The 21,530-nt window shown below is 39.0% G+C and overlaps 1 protein-coding gene across 6 annotated transcripts in view; it reads right to left on the bottom strand.

Annotated features, from left to right (window-relative positions):
• The window catches only part of DOCK8 (dedicator of cytokinesis 8), an 89,608-nt gene that overhangs the window by 21,307 nt on the left and 46,771 nt on the right, over positions 1 to 21,530 (bottom strand). For all 6 annotated transcript variants that reach the window (XM_074532773.1, XM_005488279.4, XM_074532774.1 and 3 more), the window contains 16 exons: positions 20,007 to 20,108; positions 19,170 to 19,265; positions 17,855 to 18,089; positions 16,763 to 16,927; positions 14,861 to 15,036; positions 13,011 to 13,106; positions 11,972 to 12,067; positions 11,108 to 11,257; positions 8,672 to 8,785; positions 7,581 to 7,736; positions 4,801 to 4,940; positions 4,045 to 4,214; positions 2,536 to 2,681; positions 1,641 to 1,823; positions 877 to 1,012; positions 198 to 285 (listed from right to left, as the gene is read on the bottom strand). In XM_074532773.1, the coding sequence (XP_074388874.1) occupies positions 198 to 285; positions 877 to 1,012; positions 1,641 to 1,823; positions 2,536 to 2,681; positions 4,045 to 4,214; positions 4,801 to 4,940; positions 7,581 to 7,736; positions 8,672 to 8,785; positions 11,108 to 11,257; positions 11,972 to 12,067; positions 13,011 to 13,106; positions 14,861 to 15,036; positions 16,763 to 16,927; positions 17,855 to 18,089; positions 19,170 to 19,265; positions 20,007 to 20,108 (2,249 nt within the window). The remainder of the gene's footprint in view (positions 1 to 197; positions 286 to 876; positions 1,013 to 1,640; positions 1,824 to 2,535; positions 2,682 to 4,044; positions 4,215 to 4,800; positions 4,941 to 7,580; positions 7,737 to 8,671; positions 8,786 to 11,107; positions 11,258 to 11,971; positions 12,068 to 13,010; positions 13,107 to 14,860; positions 15,037 to 16,762; positions 16,928 to 17,854; positions 18,090 to 19,169; positions 19,266 to 20,006; positions 20,109 to 21,530) is intronic.

Here is a 21,530-nt window from a genome sequence, read left to right as displayed (position 1 = left end):
GCCTCTTTGTTGTGTCATAGTAACAGCTGAATATTTCTGCTACAGAAACATTTTATTTTTCTTTCTCTTTGACAAAAGAGGGAAAGGAATGAAACTACTGATTTTTTAATAAAACATCCTAGGATCAAGAACAAAACATAAAAACCCCAAGCAGCTTGGTTCTAATAAAAGCAATATGCATTAATTAAATTACTTACTTGTCTTGTCTCTCATTTGCCTGCCGCCACTGTGTCTGCTCCTTTCTCCAGCGCAAATTTTCATTTACCCCTGCTGATCTGTCATTCCCTAAGAGTGTAACATATGTCAGAGAGATTAAAACAAAAGGGGACACCTGAAGTCTGATAGCTTGCCAAAAGAAAGAGATACATTTCTGTAGCAGTCTATCAGAACTAAGACCATTCAATTTACAGATTCAGGGCTCTAGTAAAAAGATTCATCACTTTTTTCTACTTAGGATTTTTAGAGCATTAACTTGCTTATTGTCTACAAAAAGCTGTACAGATTTTCCATTTATTAAATGAAGCAACCTTTTTTGCTTTGAACAATTTGTTTTTAGTGATAGGTTTGATAACATTTCTTAGTTCTTAATTAGATACTACCATAACTTTTTCGAACATCTTGAAACTTCTTTCTTGGCTTCATATTCTTCACATGAGAGGAACTCAGTCCTAGCTACACCTTGGACAGTTGAAACCTAATGATATTTTCATCCATGCAAAACCAAGAATGGTCTGCAAAGGAATGGACTGTGGGTGAAAAGGGGGTGAAATGGACAAGGATTAAAATGGATAGTGCGCACAAACCCAACAAACTAATTTATGTTTACAGACACTTGAGTTCCTCTCAAAAGGCATGGGGGGCAATGGCATGAAGTACCAGCTGGTATTCTGCAGCGCTTCATCATTTCTCCTCTGGCTCCTTCTCCTCTCAGTAAAGCCTCTTCTAATCGAGCTTTCACATCGCGTGACTTCTGGAGTGCTTGGGTGCTAACTTTATCTGAGCTTTGCTTGCCCTGGAAGTAAAGTTAAAGCAATCATCACCAGTGCCTCCATTTTTGATCATAAGACCAAATTATATGTCCAGAATGAGATACAACAGGAGAGGCCCATAGAGGGAGCAGAAAGCAGTGAATTTGGTTGATTTATATATAAAGTCTAATAAATGCTGCAAATGAGGAACGAGGTACAAGATGCACTGCTAATAGAAACAAAGATGTAGTTCTGTGCTACAGAGAAAGAAATTAAAGTTCAGAGAGAAGGTTATTTGGTCCATTTCAGACAGACCCTCTCAGAGAGAAGAGTGCTGACATCAAGTCCTGCTCATAACTAAAGGGTCATCCTTAGTGTCCTGTCTAGTACTTACAGGAGCTGTCGGTATAAGTCCCACCAAAAATAGCCCTCAAATACCCAGATAAAAGAAAATAATTAAACTACTTAGGATATTCTCATAGGACTTCCACAAAAGTTTCAGCATCATTTTGCTTGAAGGCTATTGTCAGTTATTTGTCTGAAGTAATCTGTCTAAGTTAGATAACTGCTAATTTAACTATTGTCAATAACAGATTTCCCCCGGACAGCTGGAATTTAAAGAAAAAAATTGATCCAAACCAGGACAACAAAACTATGCCTTGTTTCACTTACCTTATACTCAAAGCATGAAACACAAATGAAGAGGAGGTCTAAAATCTTGTTAAGCTGCATGGATGGAAGGTCTGCAATCCATTTCTGTATTAGGTTCTGATCAGCATTTTTCATAATCCAGAGGAAACAGATCAAAAGGTTGCGAGTAGTATCAGGACCTAATGTGGCAGTCTGTCTGTAGGGCTATGAACACATAAAGTAAATGTCAATTGAAAGAAGAAAAAGTAGAGGAAGGTCATTTGGGCAAAGTAATCTTATTTAAATTTCATTGGAATTGAATCTCAGGATTGGACTTCAGTAAATTTGACCTCTTCCAGGTGATAGTTATCGTAATTTTGACTGTGTGTGTAATTAGTGAAAGGCCCAGTTGAATACAAGTGAAAGACTGAGAGAAGCTCCAGTTTGCTACATGCTTGTATAATAATTTCCATATAAAAATGTAGGAAAAAGATTCTGTAATCATTTGCTTCCACGCTGCCATGCAGTTGTGTCAGCCAAATTGCATAGTAGATTAAACAAACCAAAACATATAAGGAAAGACCATACATAGAGAAAAAGAAACATCTGAATCCTAGATCCATGGATTCAGGTAAGACTGGAACTGTGGGGCTGCCACAGTGGCATTTGCTGATCTGGAAATGAGTCTAGATTTGGTTTGGAAATGGAAATAGGCATGTGGGAGAAAAAAGCGAACAATGTATGGTAAAATAGCAATTAACTAACTAGAAGAGAATAGGAGATGACAGAAGGACTATGAGGGCTCCGTCAGGGCTGGACAAAACAGAAATGCAGTTTCTCTTGACTGTAGCTGTTGGTGGCAAAAAAGGATAAAAGGAGGAAAGAAGGAAGATGAAAACAGATAGAAGAAAGGAGATTGGCAGAGCGGTGAACATACCAGTGACACCAGAGGTATTCCAGAGTTCCTGATGTTGAACTGACTCCCTGCAATGGCAAGGGCCACGTTTTGGTTGATTGCACCTGAAGCCTCTTGTTCTTCTTCTGGATTTCCTGTGCGTCCCTTTCCACTGCGGATATCTGAAACTAAATTTGAAATATTCCATTGGAACTTCACGGGTAATCCAGTTGCTTCTGCTCATGTGTCACAGTTTTTCTTTGGTCTGTGACTGAGCAAAAAAGTTGGCACTTCCATCCCTGAGACTGTTTGTCTGGATGATGTACCAAGCAGTGAAAGAGGCACAGCATTAGCAAGAGGAATTGCAGCCATCTGAGCCATCTGCAAAGTCTGCCAAATTATTCAAACACTTAAAATACATAAAAGGTGGTAGCAAGCATGAGATTATCTCTGAAGTTCAAAGCCAAGCCAGTACTTTGTAAGACTTGGAACCATCCAGTTCTAGTTAATTTCAGTCAAGAGGATAAGCACAGAAACTAGACATGGATTTGGTAATATTCAACAAAGTATGTAAATCTGTTAAGAGCTGACAGATCTAGTATTGCCTTCTGACTAAAAGACAAGTTTTATTTCAGGCACCTAACTGCTTCTATTCCCTGCTAGTTCTTGACATCACTTTTAGCAAATGGAAGTTATTCACACTAAAGTTTTGTAAAAATCTCGTTTGATTCTGAGCATCCATTTTGTGTTTTGAAAGTTCTGTTTTTCAGAGAAGCTGAGTGATCAGCTGGACCACACGTGTTCAGAATGTGATCACAGCCTCTTGTAACAGATTCTCAAAGGAAGACACTCTAAAACTAGGCACATTGGTACATCTGGGCTTCTTCATAATAACTTTTTTCATCTATGGTATAAGGATAATACTTAGATGAAAAGAATGGTGTGAGATCTAATTAACCAATTTATTTATGTATTTATTTATATTTCTGTATTATATGTATGAATGTATAGTAAATGCTTTCACCTTACCCAATTGAAAGTGGCAAATAACACTTTCATACTAGTAAGTTTTTTGTTAAGACATTTAAATGTGAAATTTGTCAGAATCAGTGACAAAAATATACTCTTCAAAGTATAAATTTTTAATTAATTAATTTTGGTATAATGTTAATAGCAGCAGAAAAGCAATAGAAAAAGAGAATACGATCTAATTTCTATAATTGTAGTGTCACATGATGTCAGTATCACTATCAATATTTTCACTACTGTTATGTGTATGTAGAGCTAAATATTTCTTGCAGAACTTGCAGGCTTTATTTGGCAGGTCAGAAAACTTCAACTAAGAGATATGCAGGAGCACTTACAGATGTATCTCTGGTCTATCACTTTCTCATGAAGTGAGGACACTGAAGTTTTTCCTGTCTGTAAAAATCCAGTTTACTTCTATGTAAAGAAATATTCTGTCTTACTAGATGAATCTCTTATGTTTGATAAATTATTTAGACAAGTCTCTCTTAGGAGCTGAAAAATTCAAAGGCAAAAAGGTCTTACTTGTAAAATCATGGAGTTGCGGCAGAGAATCCAAAATGATACCAACCAAAGGGAGGTAAAGAGCTGCAATTTTAATCTTCACCTCCTTTTTGGAGCAACGTGGGTCTAGGTCGTGGGAACTCAGCAGGCTAAGGATAGCACTGACAGCTTTTCTTTGCACCTTGCTAATCCTGTTAACACAGAAACCATCCATGAGTTCCATTCATGGATCATGCACAAATCACTTATAAATCAAAGATTTAATAAATAGAAAGGAGGTGAAAGAAACAAATAATAAACACCAGTATGCACTTGATAATCTCTTTCATTCTGAGCAGAGATTCCTGTTCCCTGCAAATGAAAGGTATCTTAAATCTCCAAGATACTTTACCAGAATCAAAGGGCATACATGTCTTTCAAATTTCTCATAAAAATTTGTTGTGGTAAAGAGAGATGCTTAAGGAAAAGCATCAAACTCTGGCCAAATTTTTAGCTAAACGCTAAAGTTCAGACAAAGACAGAGGTGTTTTAGAGGGAAGAGCAACTGAAATTTTGTCTTCTCAATTTCTGTATTCAACCAATACTACCACCACAAATAGTATATTTTTATTAATTGAGAGGAACATACTGCAGATAAAACCATGACTGGGTCATTCTATGTTACAGAGTGACGCACTGAAAAGCATGGGGGAACCAGGACTGTCCTGGAGTCAAACTATGCCCTTGCCAAGAGTAACAGCGTGACCTGTTCTGAAATCTGCAAATTAGGATACACACCCCTCGCTGTCAGCATCCAGTGCTACTGCCAATTCAGTGAAAAGTAAGCCGGTCAGGAAGTGCTGCTGACGGTACTCAGCTGAGAGGTCAAACATACCAGTGATTTTCTGATCCTGGAAACTAGAGCAGGAGCTGGAGTTCTGCGGAAATATATTAGAAGTATTAAAGAATGATCACTGAAACGAATGTTTCTTAAAGAGATCACAGTCACAGTCAATGTAACAAACAGAAAAATCTCTACCAGAGGAAAACCACAGACTTTGAAAGTAGGCCGGACATTTTGGAGGAAGACATCTGTGTGTGAAATTAAAAGCTTGCTAGTATGCAATCTCATCCTTTCTGTTCTATGCAAGCAACACATTTTACACCTTTTGAGATACAAAATTCCTACCCTGTATTCGTTAGTTTGGACAGGACACAAAGTCAGAATTTTCTCCATTCGTGTTCTTATTGGGCAGCCATTAGCTATCACAGAGAAAGTGCCTCTACATTAAGAGGGACGTAGGTGTCAGAAGCTGTTCACTGTGTGTTCTTCAGCATCCATGATGTCTAGTATGAAAGTAAGGTCAAGAAAGACATGTGAACCATGCTTCCTTTTGCCCTGGAACTCCTTGGCTGAGCTTGCTGGCAGCTGGCATAATTTACTCCAGCCTTCAAACTGCTCTGACTTATGGCTGTGACTGATATACAGCCAGACCAGGAATGGAAAGTTGCTGCTATATATGTGCTGTGAACTTCTTAGCTTCTCCAATCATAGGTGTGTGCCACAGGTCACCTGGAATGTTCGTGTCCCTTGCTCAGGTGAGCATAAGTCTTCAACTCTACTCCCACTGCAGCTACTGGGTTTTATGAGTTCAAATTTTGTTTTTAATCTATACTCTTCAGTATTCCTTCCAATATTTCTGTCAGTGACCTGGGAATAACCACAGAGCTCAAACACATGAAGTATCAGTATACCACACTGTGGTATCTTCCAGTATATTGGGTCAAATGAACCCCATGTCTCTTAGCAGCCCCATATTTTGGATCCATATGCTTAGGCCCACTCCCATTCAACCCCAAACAAACAGGAATTGGCTGTACTATGTTTGTGTGAAATAATGTCAAAGTGCAGAGCACCCAGTTAAGTGAGTTTGGCATCTCTAAAAAATTTCAAAAGATTTATTCACAAGACCATATTTCTACTGCAAGTCTAACTCAAGTGGGCAGCACTCCTGTAGACAGATCAAAATTACTGGGGTGGTCAGCTAGTGCATTAAATTGTGCAAGGGCCACAAAAGCCTTATTGATTTGTGCAGGTTGCACACTGTAGGTTACTCCTAAAGGAGAAAAGAGCTGATGATGTTGCTTGAAGGAAAGATCAATTGAACTGATGTTGGCCAAGCTCTGACTTGCTAGACTAGTTACAAGAACCATGCTGATATTTTTTTATCCCAATAAGCAGAAGAGCCATATTTCTAGCTCTTTGGCATCCAGGATTAGTATTAACCAAATGCACTGCAATGCTTTGTTTTTAGGACCAGGAAAAACTTCAAGAAAATATTATTTACTATTATGAACCTATGACAACAAATTATTAAAGTATGAGATGTAGCACATCTTAGCATCCAACCAATTCTTTGGCAATGACACTCAAAAAAGAAACCATGAATTTGAACTTCTGTTCATTACTCAGACTGTTTTTGTACCTCCCATCATTTTTAGCTTCAACTGTCCCCAAGCATTGTGGCAATTATGGAGCATTGCACTGAAATGCTTCAACCCAGTCCTGACCTCTGCAAGACCCCTGAGGTGGAAAACAGACATGTGAGCAGTCTTTGATAGGGGGTTTGCCCCATTGTAGGAAACCATCTCCATAGAATGCAGAGGAGAGCACAAGACTGGCAAAATAGTGTGTCCTGTGCCAATCAACAATTTCTTTTTCTGATATTTTTGTGAAGTCTCTGGAAGGAAGATCATGGGAGGTCCTGACATTAAAGAAGGCAAGAGCTGTGTCAGTATCAAACCAAGTCTGGAAAAATTCCTGGAGAAATGAGATATGATGCAGATTGCTTGGTCTACTCAGGACACCTAAGTGTTTCCACACAGAAAATCTTAAAGTTCAAATAAAAAGGAGAACACTGTTCAAAAAACCACAAGGAATCATGGACAAAGATATAGCAAGATCTGTGCTACTGTGGGGGAGAAATCCAGAAGAAAGAATACCAGAAAAAGAAAGCATGATAATCCTATTTTAAGCAGCATGAAGACTCAACAAAAATTCACTATTCCAGGACATTGAAAATTGCAGTGTGTTAGTCACTAACTTAGAGAGTGGTACAATCTATTTTCACCTGGGAAGTAAGAAGTTCCATTAGAAGGCAAACACATGGAAAGAATGCACTTCTTTGTGGCATAATTCTCCAAAACAGATATTGAAATACATATTTGTGGTTGTGTGGATGGGATAAGGGTGTGCCCGTAACCTGGCCTTCAGAGCTGTGTTTCTTTTAGACTTTGTGTGTCTACCCCAACAGTCATTTTCTGTGAACGTGCATGTGCATGTTTCCAGGGAAGCATGTGTCTGTGTCACATTCAGCTTTAACTCCTGAAGATGCAGTTTTGCAGTAGCACTCCTGTAGCCTTTCTTCTTCTGTCCCTTTTCCTCAAGTGGGAAAATTTTCTCCCTGATCCAACAGTGGCTGATTCTAACTTAAGTATTTGAGTACAGAACAATGTGAGTATTTTTCTACATGTGCTTCATGTGACATTCATGCAATATCTATCTAATGGACAAACACCTGGGAGGACAAGGAGGGAGAGGGAGATGCTGGAGCAGATGCAGATGTCATGAAGAAGAGGTTCAGATTGAGGTAATGCTCATGGCTGCAGAGAATTCTCAGGAACTCAAGTCTCATGGAAATCAGGGTGGAGAGTGAATTCAGCTTGTTTGAAAGCTAGGAAAAACAAACAAAAAAGTGTCAAGTGATGGGCTAGTATTATTTGAATTACCATGTAGTAAAATATCCTGCTCCCTGAAAACATATAGACATCTAGCCCTGTGTGCATTAAAATGCTCACTGTACCTAGTTTCCATACATTAGCTGCTCTTTGTTTGACAATGATGGTGTCTCTCTTTCCTGCTCCCCGGATGACTTATCATCTTCCCAAGAGACAACAAATTGCTTCTTTCTTCTTTTCTCCCCCAACAAAAATATACATTATTTTTGTCTTTTGCACAAGGCAAAAAAGAAAAACAAACTGAACTTTTCTGAGTCTGTGGCAAACTCATAAAACGTCCTGCCAAGCAACACAGGACACCGGTGCTCTCATCATTTCCCTTATCAAAAATGACATCAGTGAAGGAATTTATGGAGATATCTGATGAACCTGCACAAATACAGGTCACAAAACAGAAGGAAAATGCTCCCTGTCAAATACAACAAATAATTCCATAACAACATCCTGCATCACCATTTATTTTTAATTTTCAGAGACTTGTGAAGCAAGAAGACAGTTGTATTATTTTGAGTGATTCCTTGAAAGCTAAATACTGTCCTCACAGCACTCAGCAGGAGGAGTCAGAAAGTTGACCTGTATTATCTGCAGATCCTACTGCTAAGGGCAGTAAAAAATTAAGGGAAGAAAAATGGTTCCATGTATGTTTTGCAGCAGTGCAAAGAATGACATTTCCAAAAGAGTCTTTACCTCCACTCAATTTTTTTCTTGCAGGTCACAAATCAAAAGAGGTTTTAAAATCATTGCATATGCAATAGGAAATAGGAAATTTACCTGGACCTTTAACACAACTCAAAGGATCTTGATGGATAAACTAATCAAACAGAACAAAACACATAAGCCAAAGGCAATCCCAATCATGCATGGTGCCTACCTGATTACAGTAATGTTTGATGAGATGAAACACAAATCCTCGATCCATTAAAGAAAGAAGATCATACAAGAAAAATGCCAGGCTGATATTAATTTTTTCTGCTTGTTCACTTTCCTTAAAAAACGAAAACACTCCAGTTATGATATATAAAACTTACATAAACATGAAAGACTTTTTAGAATCATGAAAAATAGTGCAGGGGTCACCTCCCAGAACCATCTTGGGGAAAATATAGGACAAAATTGTTTCAGTTCTCCAGTTCACATGATCTTGTTAAAATTGCACAGAATCACTTCTGTAAATTATTTCAACTGTTTCCCAGCAAAATGTCCCTTTGTGACATTTTGCACCTCTTTGGGCAGACAACAATGAATTTGAGAACTGTTCTGAATTACCTATTGGCTGCAGTATTGCACATGACTTTTTTTCCTATTGAACATAATAGAACGCTGGTTTAGGAACTTAAAATATATAAAATATTAAGAAAAATCTGGACTGGCTTTGCTGATGGAATGCTAAGTATTTTGTTTAGAAATTTTAAGTGTAAGACTGATAGTAGCAAAACAGTGGTAAAATAAATCTGTGGAGTTCACCATCCAGCAGCTAAACTCTTGTATGCTTGGAATTGGCCAGATTACCAGAGATACACAGCCTCAAGTAAAAATCACAAAGAACTTCATGTACCCTCTAATATGAGGCTACAGATACTTCAAACATAGCAATTTAAATCATAAACTCTCAGTAGCCTATGTAGTTCACCAAGAGGAATTAGTGAAGATGCCTGAGGGATCTGCACATATTTAATGCTCAAAAATGACAAAGTAGATGACTGAGAAAAATATTGCCTGTACTGGCACCTCTGGCTGGTGAGAACAGGTGTGCAGCACCTCAGGGTGGCTACAATTCACTTTTTCATTTTTCAAGCTTTTTGTTGCTGTTCAGGAATACATATTTTCCCTGCAATCTGGAATTTGCACATGAAAAGATTTTTCTATGGTGAAGAAAAACCTGGTTTTCCATTACCTTATAGGGCAGGCAAGCATATGCCAGACATACCGGTTGAAAAATCCAGGGCAATCTGACATGCTCAACCATGTACTGAAACATCAATTATCACTTCTTGGATTTAAAAATCAGACACATATTGCCCACTACTCTGTACATCTAACCAATGGCCCTAATTCCAAAAACACAACAGTGGAATTTTCACACACGATCAGGTTCTATATGCTCATACTATCAAAATGAGTATTAAATTAACAGTCCACAAAAAACTGCATATTTCTTGTGAGGAAGCCATCAATACTAATTTCCTTGCAAAGCCTATAATTCTGTTAAAGCATTTTTATTGTAACAAATTTTTATTTCCCAATGTATATACAAAAAAAGTCACTGATTGCTTTGGTAAACATTTCTGTGGAAATTATTTCTCTGCATGTGGCTACCAGAGAAGCACACCAGTGGAATGAGCTTCAAGAACAGTCTTTTGGGGAACAATGACAATCCCTTCTGTCATTCTCCGGTGGTTTTTCTGGTCTTGCCCTTTCCCAGTTTCTGATCCTCAGAGCACTTTGAAGAAGTGGATTATGAAACTGAGCTTGTTGAAAAGTGACCTGGCAGGCCAGCTCTCCCAGCTGCTCTGCCCTGCCCTGCTGGGCTAGCTGCAATTGGCAACTCTGGGGCATGAACACAAGTTGGTCACAACAACTGACAAACAACAGTGCCTCTCTGTGGCCCTAGCTTTTTCTACTGACCAGTCCAAAGAGGCATCAAGGATACAGGCTGACAGCAGCAATTTTAAAATACAAATTACAGTTTGTGATCCTTTCAACTTTATAATCTGTTTTATCAGTGCAATTTGTTAAAAGTAGAAAGAATTTTATGGGACTTAAGGCTTATTTCTGGTCATCAATTTTCAAGTGCCCAGTGTCTCTTTAAAGAGATCAAGGGTTAGATCACTTTTGGTTGGCCTTTGCAACATTCACAAGGAGCACTGCCTTCCTATGGCATATTCTACTGCTACAGAGAACTCAAATGAGGAATTAAACACAGTTCAGTAGGATAGAGGGTAACTGCAAAGGGGGATAAAGGAAGAAACCTACTGGGCCTGCAGTCCGATGTGCTGGCTAACACAGCATAAAGAATTACTACAACTGAAAATGGATGACCAGCCTTTCCCATCAATAGGAAAGGAAATTATCTTCTTGCACACTGCAGCCACACTGCGAAGCAGGCTGAGGAAGTGAGCTGAACAAAAATAGTCTACTAAGAAAGCACAAGGCTGCCTTTTACTGTGCCACAACTCTCGCTTAAGGTGCATGTGAGAATATTGGCCTAATTCTAGCAACACTGCTGATTTTGAAATGAGATTAAATGTAGCTCAGTGTAACACAAGATGAGCAGCAAGGATCCATAGTGCTTATTTCATCCACTTACCTTGGGTGGTTTGACTACAAGTGCAGCAATCTCTGAAGTAATCACACTAACAATAGTGGTAATATCATCTTTGAAACGATCAGAGAACCGGCTTCTTCGTGAATTATCTTGCTTCTCTGTGTTGTGAACATACTGAGCCATACTCTTTATCTGCAAAGCAGAAAAAAGAACAGTAAAAAAATGCTCAGACTGTAGGTAAAATACTGCTTTAAGTTTGTTGGTAAAAGTAAGATTTCCTAATTTCTTTTCCCTGAAGACATAGATTCCTGCTCATATTCATACAGATGACTACTCTCAGTACCTGAAATCAGAAACACCCTCCCCCAACCCCTTGCATATGGACTTCTGAAATGCTGCTGCTTGCCACTTTAGCCCTTTACGATGACAGACAAGGAGTGACACTTGTGGAATTCTTATTTCTTGACCTAATGTTGCATTACTTACATGTTGATAGTGGAAATCACTATCATGACATGCATCACTGCAGGGCTCTGGAGAACTGTGAGTTTGTGGAGCTTTATCACTGCTCCCATGATGTAAACAAAATGGAAAAGACAGGAACAGATATTTACCAAAAAGGAAGGACTTGGTTGATGAGTGTGTCTCTGTCTTTTGCAAGCTGTGTAGCTTACAAACTATTGCTCATGCAGTTCATGCAGAACTTTGCCATCACTGCCATAGTGAGGAAGGAGGGTGAATACGAAGAACTCTTTATTTTGTACTCTCTGTACTTTCATTATTTGAGACCTCTCCTTTATACAGAGCAGAATAACTGAACAGGTCACCCCCCAGCTGAATCTGCGCCTGGAACATCTACTACATGTCACCATTAACCAACTGTAAAATACCACTGTCAACTCTTACCAGGAGCTCAAAGAAGAACCAGGCATACTTGAAGACTGATTCTCTCACCATGCCCGTGCTGACCACCATCTGCAATGCCAGTTCCTCGTGGAAATGCTACATAATAAAGACAGACTGTTGGAAAATGGCTTTTAATCAACTCATCCTTCATTTTCAACATCTTCCCTGTGGGACACTTTTCCATACTGGAGGGTGAGCAGCCAGATGGGGATGTATGGGCATCCTTGCAAGATCAGAAGGCAGATTTCACCAAAATGAATGCTGTTGGCAAACAGACTTTAAGACCCATTTTTCTGTGGATCCAGAACTGTACATAACTGAAGAGGGAAATGCCTTTGGACCATTCTCAGGTCATTGTCCATGTGCACAATGGGGAGAACTCATGTTTCCCACTCCCTGCTAAACATTTTTGTTTAGCACATCCATGTTTTTCTGAGAGAAGGTAAAAGTAAGATTGACTTTGTGGTGGAAGAGAAAGACAGAGCAATAAGCACAGCAGACTTGGTACAGACATTTGTAGTTGGAGACAATACGTTTTACAGTGAAATCTGAACAAAAGACACACAATCCCAATTATCTAAACTTTTAGGAAATTCTAACCTGGACTACAAAAAGCTTGGTTCTAAAAGCTACAAAAAGGAACAAAGAAAATAGTTCTTTACAGAAGAAAGAAGAGGCAAATATTTCTGAATGGAGTTTACTGTAGCATGTAAAGACATGTATCCAAAGGTAAACAGCAGTGGAAAACGACAGAGGCTCTAAGACCTTGAGAAAGAGAGCAAAGGGAGGATTTAGATAGGCTGATACTTGTCTAAATCTGTCCTGGATAAAGAATCTAAAGACTCTGGAACAGAAGCAAAAAATTTGAGTAATGTTTACCCACAGATTCAATATCTCATCATTAATTCCTTGTTTGATAAAACCGGTTGATATTTTGCTCTGTTCTTCCCTCTCCACATTTAGAAGGGCCAATTGCCAGCACTATCTCAGGATGCTCCAGGTTCTGCAAGCAGTTCCCTCATGCATAGCCATAGCCTACCTTTTTATTGGATGGTCTTGTGCTTGCACAAAGGCCTGACATGTCATTTGTTCCTTCAACGTAATAAGACATCCGACTGGAGCTGTGATCCACAGGCTGGGGGACACAGATGGAAGAAATACATAATAGTAAATCCATGACTAACTTACTCTAATTAACAGAGAAGAAATCAACTGCAGTTGGGGGTTTCTTTGGGTTTTTTTTAAGGTATGCACATACATTCATTTAAACAGTTCTTCTTTTTCCTTCTTCCCATCCCCCTTCCCACTCAAGGCCGAAAACCACCTGACAGCAGCAGGAGCAGCAGCAGCAGCAGGGTGCAAATGCACTGCCATCGCGTGCCCAATGGCAGCACTGCAGCTGTACTTAGGAGGATATGATTCACCCTTTAAAGGTGTGAGTTTATCCCCAGCTCTACATCGAAAATCATTAGCCCCTTGAAGTTCTTCCTTCCATTAAAACTTATGACAATTTAAGATGCAGTGAAACAGCAGTAACCAATTATAAATTTCTACATTTATCAATGTGATGAAGCTGTAATATCAAACATTTAAATTTTGTATTAATTAGGAAAAATGCCTAGAGGTCTGATTTGCTTTTTCCCCCCACCTAGGACACAGTACATTAGAGTAAAAGTCATAAAATTCAAACCTGCGTGATTAAAAACTGGTATGTATAAATATATATGTGCATATGAACAAATCAAATAAATTGTCAAAGCCTGTGTATCTTACCAGTTCTGATTTAATTAGCTCAAGACCAGCACCTATTCATTTTAGATGGAGAGGCACATGCTCATTCAACAGAAAAAAGACTTCAAAATATTTCTGAAAATAACCTACTTGAGAACCAATATTTTACATATATAACACTCAGAGAAAAATGAGGGGGGATACAGTTCAGACCTCATCAGATGTATTGCTGTAGAGCTCTGCCAGGGCTGCAACTAGCAACAGGCTCCTTGCACGGAGAAAAAACCCTGCTTTTGCCAGAGGCATAGCTTCCCAGCTCCAGCTGAGTGGTAAACTCAAGGTTTTGGTTTCCCCAGACAGCTGCACACAACCATCCTCATAAAGCTCTGAGATGAGCTGGGATGCTGTAGGTAAGCAAGCTCCCAGTGCCAATCAGGGAAACAAAATCCTTTCTCTTGGATGTTCTCGACTGTTCTGTCCTGCAAGCCATTCGTGGTATATGTAGCAGTGGATGAGAATGCAGAGGAAGGTTGTATTTCACTCTGTGGTTGTATGAAGTATTTGGAAAGACCCAGGTGGAAATTATGCACATGGCATCTGCACTGATGCTGATATAAACCTATGGGGCTGCTGTCATATAATTGACTACTTATGTTTTGGTGGTTGGTTTTTTTTTTTTTTTTGGTTTGGGTTTTTTATTGTTTGTTTGTTTGGGTTTTTTGGGTTTTTTGTTTGTTTGTTTGTTTGTTTGTTTGTTTTAATAGGAAACTATATGACATCAAACAAAATGAGGAACAAGGGTCTGTGGCTGCACTGACTCTGTGACTGGGACCAGACCAGGTCACCAGCTGTGAAGAGAACTTGAATATCTAGAAAAACAAGAGAGTGAGGCAAGCCAAAAAAAGCAAATGCCTCTGTGAGGTGTCTAAGCCACAAACAAGAGACAGAGTTCTCACCTCTTGCTCTCCACTGGAAAGATACCTTAGAATTTAGCAATGGGATTTAACATGTACTTATGCCAAACCAGATAAACAGAAAATGCTCCTGGTGATACATACAGTTCATTTACAAGGAGCAAATCCAACTCTCAAAGACAAAATCAAGATTATTAGGTTTGGTGCCATACCATTCTTCAGATATTTGACGTTGTTCTCTTACCTTGGATGACATGATGTTTTTGACCTCCTCATCATTGGCAGCTTGTGTAACAGTGATGTCAGGATTGCTGCAGCTTATCACTCGGCTCTGCAGGAGTTTGCTCCCCACAGACACTGCGGAAGTGCGTCCAAAGGTGTAATAACGCGATTCTGTCGAAAGGGCACTGCTGCCTCCACCTGTCACAGCAAGATGCTTGAATTAAGACTAAAGGACAGGTACATGAGACAAACATCAGGTTCAAGCTGGTTTTGCTCAGTGGTTGTATAACATCAGCATTTTGAAAAGAATAAAGCACCTGGAAACCCACTACAGCTGCTTCATTAGCAATCTACACAGGCATTGAAAGAGAAGTTACAGGTATTATCCCAGTCAACAGGGTGATTGCACAAGCAGTACCACAAGATTAATAAGATTAATACCTAAGCATCAGCACTATTACAATGGGTCTTTCTTCCCATCAGCTCTTTTTAATTTGCTGTAGATTAAGACAATATTCACAGGTCTAAACACAAAATACCACCTTTAATACATTATTTAATACCATCTTTGATGTATCCAAGGAAGCAGGGAGCATTGCCATCAGGAATTTCACTAAACGATATCTAGTTTTCAGTTTCACCACAGACCTTATTTCTCCAGGACAAAAAATGCCCAAGTGTATGTGAGCTCACAGATTTTCACATATCCCAACATCACTCTAGATGTGCCTCAAGGGGGATTTAAATTAATATTCAAAAGAGAAAAAGGCCTACATACCTCTAGCTCCCACAGCACAGCTGTGATAAATCACTGAACATATACCAATTAATCAAATTAATCCTATAGGCTTTAGGATAATGATTGCAACAGCATACCAGAAAGGCTGAGGGTGGAAGGGCCCACTGGAGGCCATCTAGTCCAACCTCTCTGCTCAAGCAGGGTCACCTTGAGTCAGCTGCCTGGGACTACAACCAGGTGGCTTTCTACCATCTCCAAGGTAAAAGGCTTGGGCAACCTTGGGGCAACCTGTACCAGTGCTCAGTCACCCTCAGAGGAAGTGTTTCCTCATGTTCTCTCTCTGTTTCAGTGTGTGCCCATTGCCTCTGATCTTGTCACTGGGTGCCACTGGAAACAGCCAGGCTCTGTCTTTGCACTCTCCTTTCAGCTCTTTGTGTACATTGAAGATCCTCCCTGAGGCTTCTTTTCTTCAGGCTGAAGAGCCCAGCTCCTTCAGCCTTTCTTTGTTGAAGAGACATTCCAAACCCTTGCTATTTTTGCAGCCTTTGGCCCGTCTCTGTCCAACAAGTTCATGTCTCTCTTGTACTGGGAGTTCAGAGACGGACAAAGTACTCCAGGGATGGCCTCACCCGGGTTGAGAAGAGGAGAAAGATCACCTGTTTAAACCTGCTGGTCTTACAATATTTTATCCTTCAATGCCAAGTAGAATCTACTTAATGCAAAGTAGATATTGAATGAGCTCGGCCCTACACCACTTGGCAATAGGTTACTTTGCATGGAAAGTAATTTATTTATGTACAGGTCAGTAAAACATTGGCATCTTAAGGCCATTTTAACTTATGAAAATGAAATAATTCTAGAAAAGTTTCCATTTAGGCAATCTCTCCTGCATTCATGTTCATGAAGTTACAACAGTTTGTAGCTATGGAAACCTCTCACCTCAATCCTTCATCTTAAATTAATATCTGAGGGATGGAGATTATCAGGGGCAAGTTCATATTGCTCTTTGCAGTGCTGATATTCCTGACCTACCTCTTGGTGCTTAAATGGTACACAGTCTAGGTCCGAGAAGTTGCATTTGCTGTCTTAAAGATCAATGCCTTTAGTCCTTCTCTCAAAAGTGCCATGCTGAACAGCATATATCAAGAAAAAAAAATACTCCTGCAACCCTTGCCCCAACAATACCTGGTTTGACCACTTCTCTTTGTGGGTCTGGCAGACGAAATACATAGTACACATAAGATGCCAGGAGACAGTTCCTTCCATGCTGATCCTTGCTCAGCTCTTTGCTGTTGTGGAGACTATTCACTATTGAAACCACAGACTCAAAGGCAAACTGTGAGAAATTGGCTGTGAAACAAAGGCAAGAATTAAAGTCAGCACTGAAGGGTATAACATAATTAAGTGAGGTCATTATTTGAATCAACAACTAATCTTGCGAGGTTCAATTCAGTCCTTAACAAATTCAGAGTTTTAGACAGCAATTGCTATGCCCAACCAGACCCAAAGTCTACATAGGCCAATAAACACTCTTTAGCAGACCCACTGACTTTCAACCAAATCACTGGTATTCTCTCACTTTGTGCTACATAAAACTGTTAATTACATTTCTAGCAGCTTTCACACATTTCCTATAAACTATCTTCTTGCAGAATACTAAGACTCATTACTCTCCAGTTGACAGACACATCCAATCTAGCAGACTTTAGCACAGATACTGTAGTGGATGACAGATGTTGATTATCTGAATGAGATAAGAAATTACCTACACCACTGCATGCAAGAATGCCATTTTTCCAGACTTAACATATGTTATGGACAACTGGCATCTCAGTAAAACAAAAATCAGTGTTCACTATTATATTCTCTGGGTTTGTGCTCACTCAACTCTGTCTAAAGATCTTTGGGCAGAGGATATGATGCAGAAAGCAGTGTCAGCTGTAGGATAATGATTTTGCTGGTGTTTTACTTGCAAAACAACTTAATTCTAAACAAAGTTGATCAACAACCCACTTTCTGACCTATATTTTCAAATAAGAAAATTACTACAGTTTAATCTACCTTCCAACCAGAGACTGCAGGGGGAAAGGAGAAAAGGCAGCAACTCCATTAAGCCTGATTAAATTGTGCAGTAAAACTCTGTCTTGAGCAGCACAACTCTTTCTGAAGTGTGCTACCCTAAATACTAAGTCCAAGCCTGAATATTTCAGCAAGCATTCTCCCCCACATATCTAGGTTGCTTGCAAAGCCTCTTAAAGACCATGAACCAGTAAATACCTGTCTGGCCAGCTATGACCATAGGCTGTACAGCCAGCTGGAAAAGTTTATCTAGTACTAAATGTAAAAATAAGACAAGAGGTTCCAGGCGTGAAGAATTCAAACAGATAATGCTGAGTTTCAATTCATGCTCCAATGAAGCCTCTGTAATCTTTTGATCCATCACTCGAAAGGGGAATGTCACTTGGCTTTCCAGAGAATGGCACAAGGTGAAGAACTTCTCCAGATGGTTGTCCTGCAAATACAGTGTGCTCACAGTTAACAAAGTTCATATATTTCAGGCTAGTTCTAACTAAGAAAAGCCTGATCATACCACCTCATGGGATGAAAGGAAAGATTTTTGCCCTTCTGGTTTTCAGGAGTGGCTGTTCTGAGTGATCAACTTGTAAAGCAGCTGTCACAGTGCTTTGTTTGCTCCTATTCACCTGGTTCAAATTCAGACTGTGGTGAGATCAGCTTAAAGGCAGGAAAGTTATTGCCCTCACTACTGATCACTTGATTTAATGAAAAGACTTTTCCTTCTATTTGATAAAACTCTGTCACATCATAGTCCCTCTGCCACTCATACCCGAATTCCAGCTACCTACAAGTTATGTGCCATATGATTACGCCCTTGTATTTAAAAAACATGCTGCAAAGGGGTGGTGGACCTGCTTCAAACAGAGGGCCTTCAGCTGTTAGGACCTATTTACCAGGATTAACTCGAACGGGATAAGGGATAAGAGCCACTGAAAAGCAGCAGAAACAAAACAAAGCTGATTTGTCTCAAACCAGCATCTCAGTAATACGGGCAAAGATCCAATTTCCTGTGGCATTTAAATGATGGGAATCATTGAGGTCTCACCCAGCACTAAGCTTCTGTCCCCAGAGCGCATGTCATTAAGTGAGCTGCTTAACACATATTGGCAGTGTATGTCAATGGAGGTGGGGAGGAGCTATGTCTTTGGAGGTGTGGACACACAGTCTGAACTAGCCTTGAAGAACAGCAGATGCAGAAGCTGGCACTGTGCCTGCCAGCACCTTTCAGTCACAGCCTGAGCAGACTCCTGCTGAGCTGAGAGGACACCAGGCTCCCTATTGCTCCATGTGACTTGCTGCCAGGAGTGCTCATTTGTTCACTCCACCAACAGATTTAATTTCACCAAAGGATTTCATTCACAGAAGATACCAGGTTATTTCCATAGCTCCTAATTTATTTTGTTTTTAAACTGTGTGGATTTAAACACCTCAGTTTCATAAACCCGGTAAATTGGTCTGGACATCTGAATTTTCTTTGAAATGAAACTCGAGCTGTGTGTTGCTTCTGATGCATTACCTGGGTGTGAACAGATGACACAGCTTGAACTTCAACAATGAAAACGCCCTTGTGTCCTTCAACCCACTTTATAGGGGGTGTCTGAGATGGAATTTTCTGTGATGGAAAAAAAATGGGAATCATCGTTCTTTTAATGCTCAAACAGAAAGTCTGTTTACATGAGGGTCTATAGGGTATTCCCACTAATCACTTCATTTTAGACATCCAAATTCAGTGCCACACAGAGGATGACAGCTAAGCATCTCCTTGTTCTCATGGACATTTGTACAGAAGCTGATGCACTGAACAGTGCATCACATTCAGACAAATTTAGACAATTTCAGCTGGATGTCTAGCACAGACCACATAAATATACATCTTCTGATGGGATATTGTTAAGGCTAAAATTTCCCGGTCAAAGCATTGCCAAAGGCATTCTGTGGCAATGTGGTGCAAATTTCCTACATGCCATGTTTACTGGGAGCAGTTTTCTCCTCCAGTAATACCTGATTCCATTTCTACTCCCTTTCCCACAAATCACAGAAAAAAAAAACAAAAAACAAACCAAATTATCCTGTGGAAAGAATCAAATTATTGCCTTGACACTCTTGAAACAAATGTATCCCTGATTAGACAATTCACAAGAATTTTCTTGCATAGCTAACTTCTAAAAAACAGTATAATTATATAAAATATTAACACCAGTGACAATAACAACAACACTTTTCTTGACTTTCCCCTTCTAAAGAACAAAAAGGAGGCACTGCTTATCAGCAGACAGCAATGTTAGTTTGTAAAACAGTTATGCTGTTCTCCTACATTAGGAAAATACTATCTTTTAATAATTTTGTTTGTTACCTCAGGCGAGTGAATTGAATAGTGTAAAGGCAGTTTATCCAATGCAACAGGAAGACTATAATGTCCAGTTTGAAGACGATCATTTAAGAGAATTGGCAGCCACTGAAACAAATGAAGAGAAAACACAGCAATATTCCTGATGATATATGATTAGACCCATTTATTTAATTTGTTAGATACAGTCAACAAAAAAAACAAATGAGATATTGACCTAAGCTTCTCTGGTCTAACCCATTCAACAGTAATTTCTTTGTATTTTAAATTCAAAGATAGCTGATAGCTACTGTAGAAAAATGTACAAGACTACTCTACAAACCATCTCTTTTGAAGAAAACAAACACAAAGCTTCTCATGTGTGACACACATTTTTCTAATAAATCCTATCAGAAGGATTTTGTGGAATCCATGTTCTGATTTAAAAATTACTGTATCTTGAATACACTGATTCTTGGTATTGAAGCAAATCAACAGCTAAAGTTTTGCTGGAATGAAATTGAACATCTTCCTTGTGGTTACCATGCCAGTCTGACTTTTAATATCCCTGCACTGACATTTGGACACATTTAATTTTTTATTCAAGTTTGAAAGAAGCTGCGCATTTGAATATCACAGGGCAAAAACATTTTGTAATTAGATGAACAGAAACTTGAAAATTAAGTCCTCACCTATGTCAAATCTTGGTCCTGAGCTAATTTACTTCTTAACAATCTCACTGACATTGGTGAGACTAAAACTGCCCATAAAAGAAAGCCCAGTTGAAAGGATTCTCAGTACTGTGGTTTGAAAACTCCAAAAGCTAACAAAGAAATAAACAAACAAACAACCAAAAATACACAAACACAATGGCCTCCCAAACTTCATAGAAAAGTACTTCATGGAAAGTACTTGTCTGGCTCCACATCTCACTTGCTGACCAAAGTTGTAGGATGTTTTCAAATCTGAAAACATCATCCTCAATTCTTTCCTTTTCTATGAAAATTTCTCCAGTAAAAAATACTGTTTGATACAGAAAAAGGTCAGAAAGACTATGCTACAACATGTATTTCTTAATCTAAGACATTGTAGTCTCAACATGAAGATAAAGAAGGCAAGAGAATTAAATTTTAGAGTCTTTCTGGTTTTTAAATTTTTATGGGGATAAAAGACAATTTAGAGCAGAAATGAAGTGCCATGTAAAACCTAAATTAAAATATTACATTAGCTATTACCTCATGTATGGACATGGTAGCAGTAATAATTGTAATTATGTATGGTTTAAGTTCTTTATTTTTCAATAAATAGGATCCAACAGAATGAGACTACATGCTATAAGGCATTGTTGTTGCAAATATTTAGGTGCATATTTCAGTTGATTCAAGTGAATTTAATAAGTTCAAAGACAGTTAAAACAGTAAAATTATAGGATGAGGATGTAACACATGTCAGGTGGCATATAGTTTCTATGAATTCACACTAAGATCTTCCACTGGTTTTGATGTATTGCCATAACCAGAAAAGGAATAAATGACCAAATTCTTGACAAGC

The sequence above is a fragment of the Zonotrichia albicollis genome, chromosome Z, assembly GCF_047830755.1.
Source record: "Zonotrichia albicollis isolate bZonAlb1 chromosome Z, bZonAlb1.hap1, whole genome shotgun sequence".
Classification (NCBI taxonomy): Eukaryota; Metazoa; Chordata; class Aves; order Passeriformes; family Passerellidae; genus Zonotrichia; species Zonotrichia albicollis.
The sequence above is the reverse complement of the archived record's forward strand: the minus strand, read 5'-3'. Positions and strand labels throughout refer to the sequence as shown.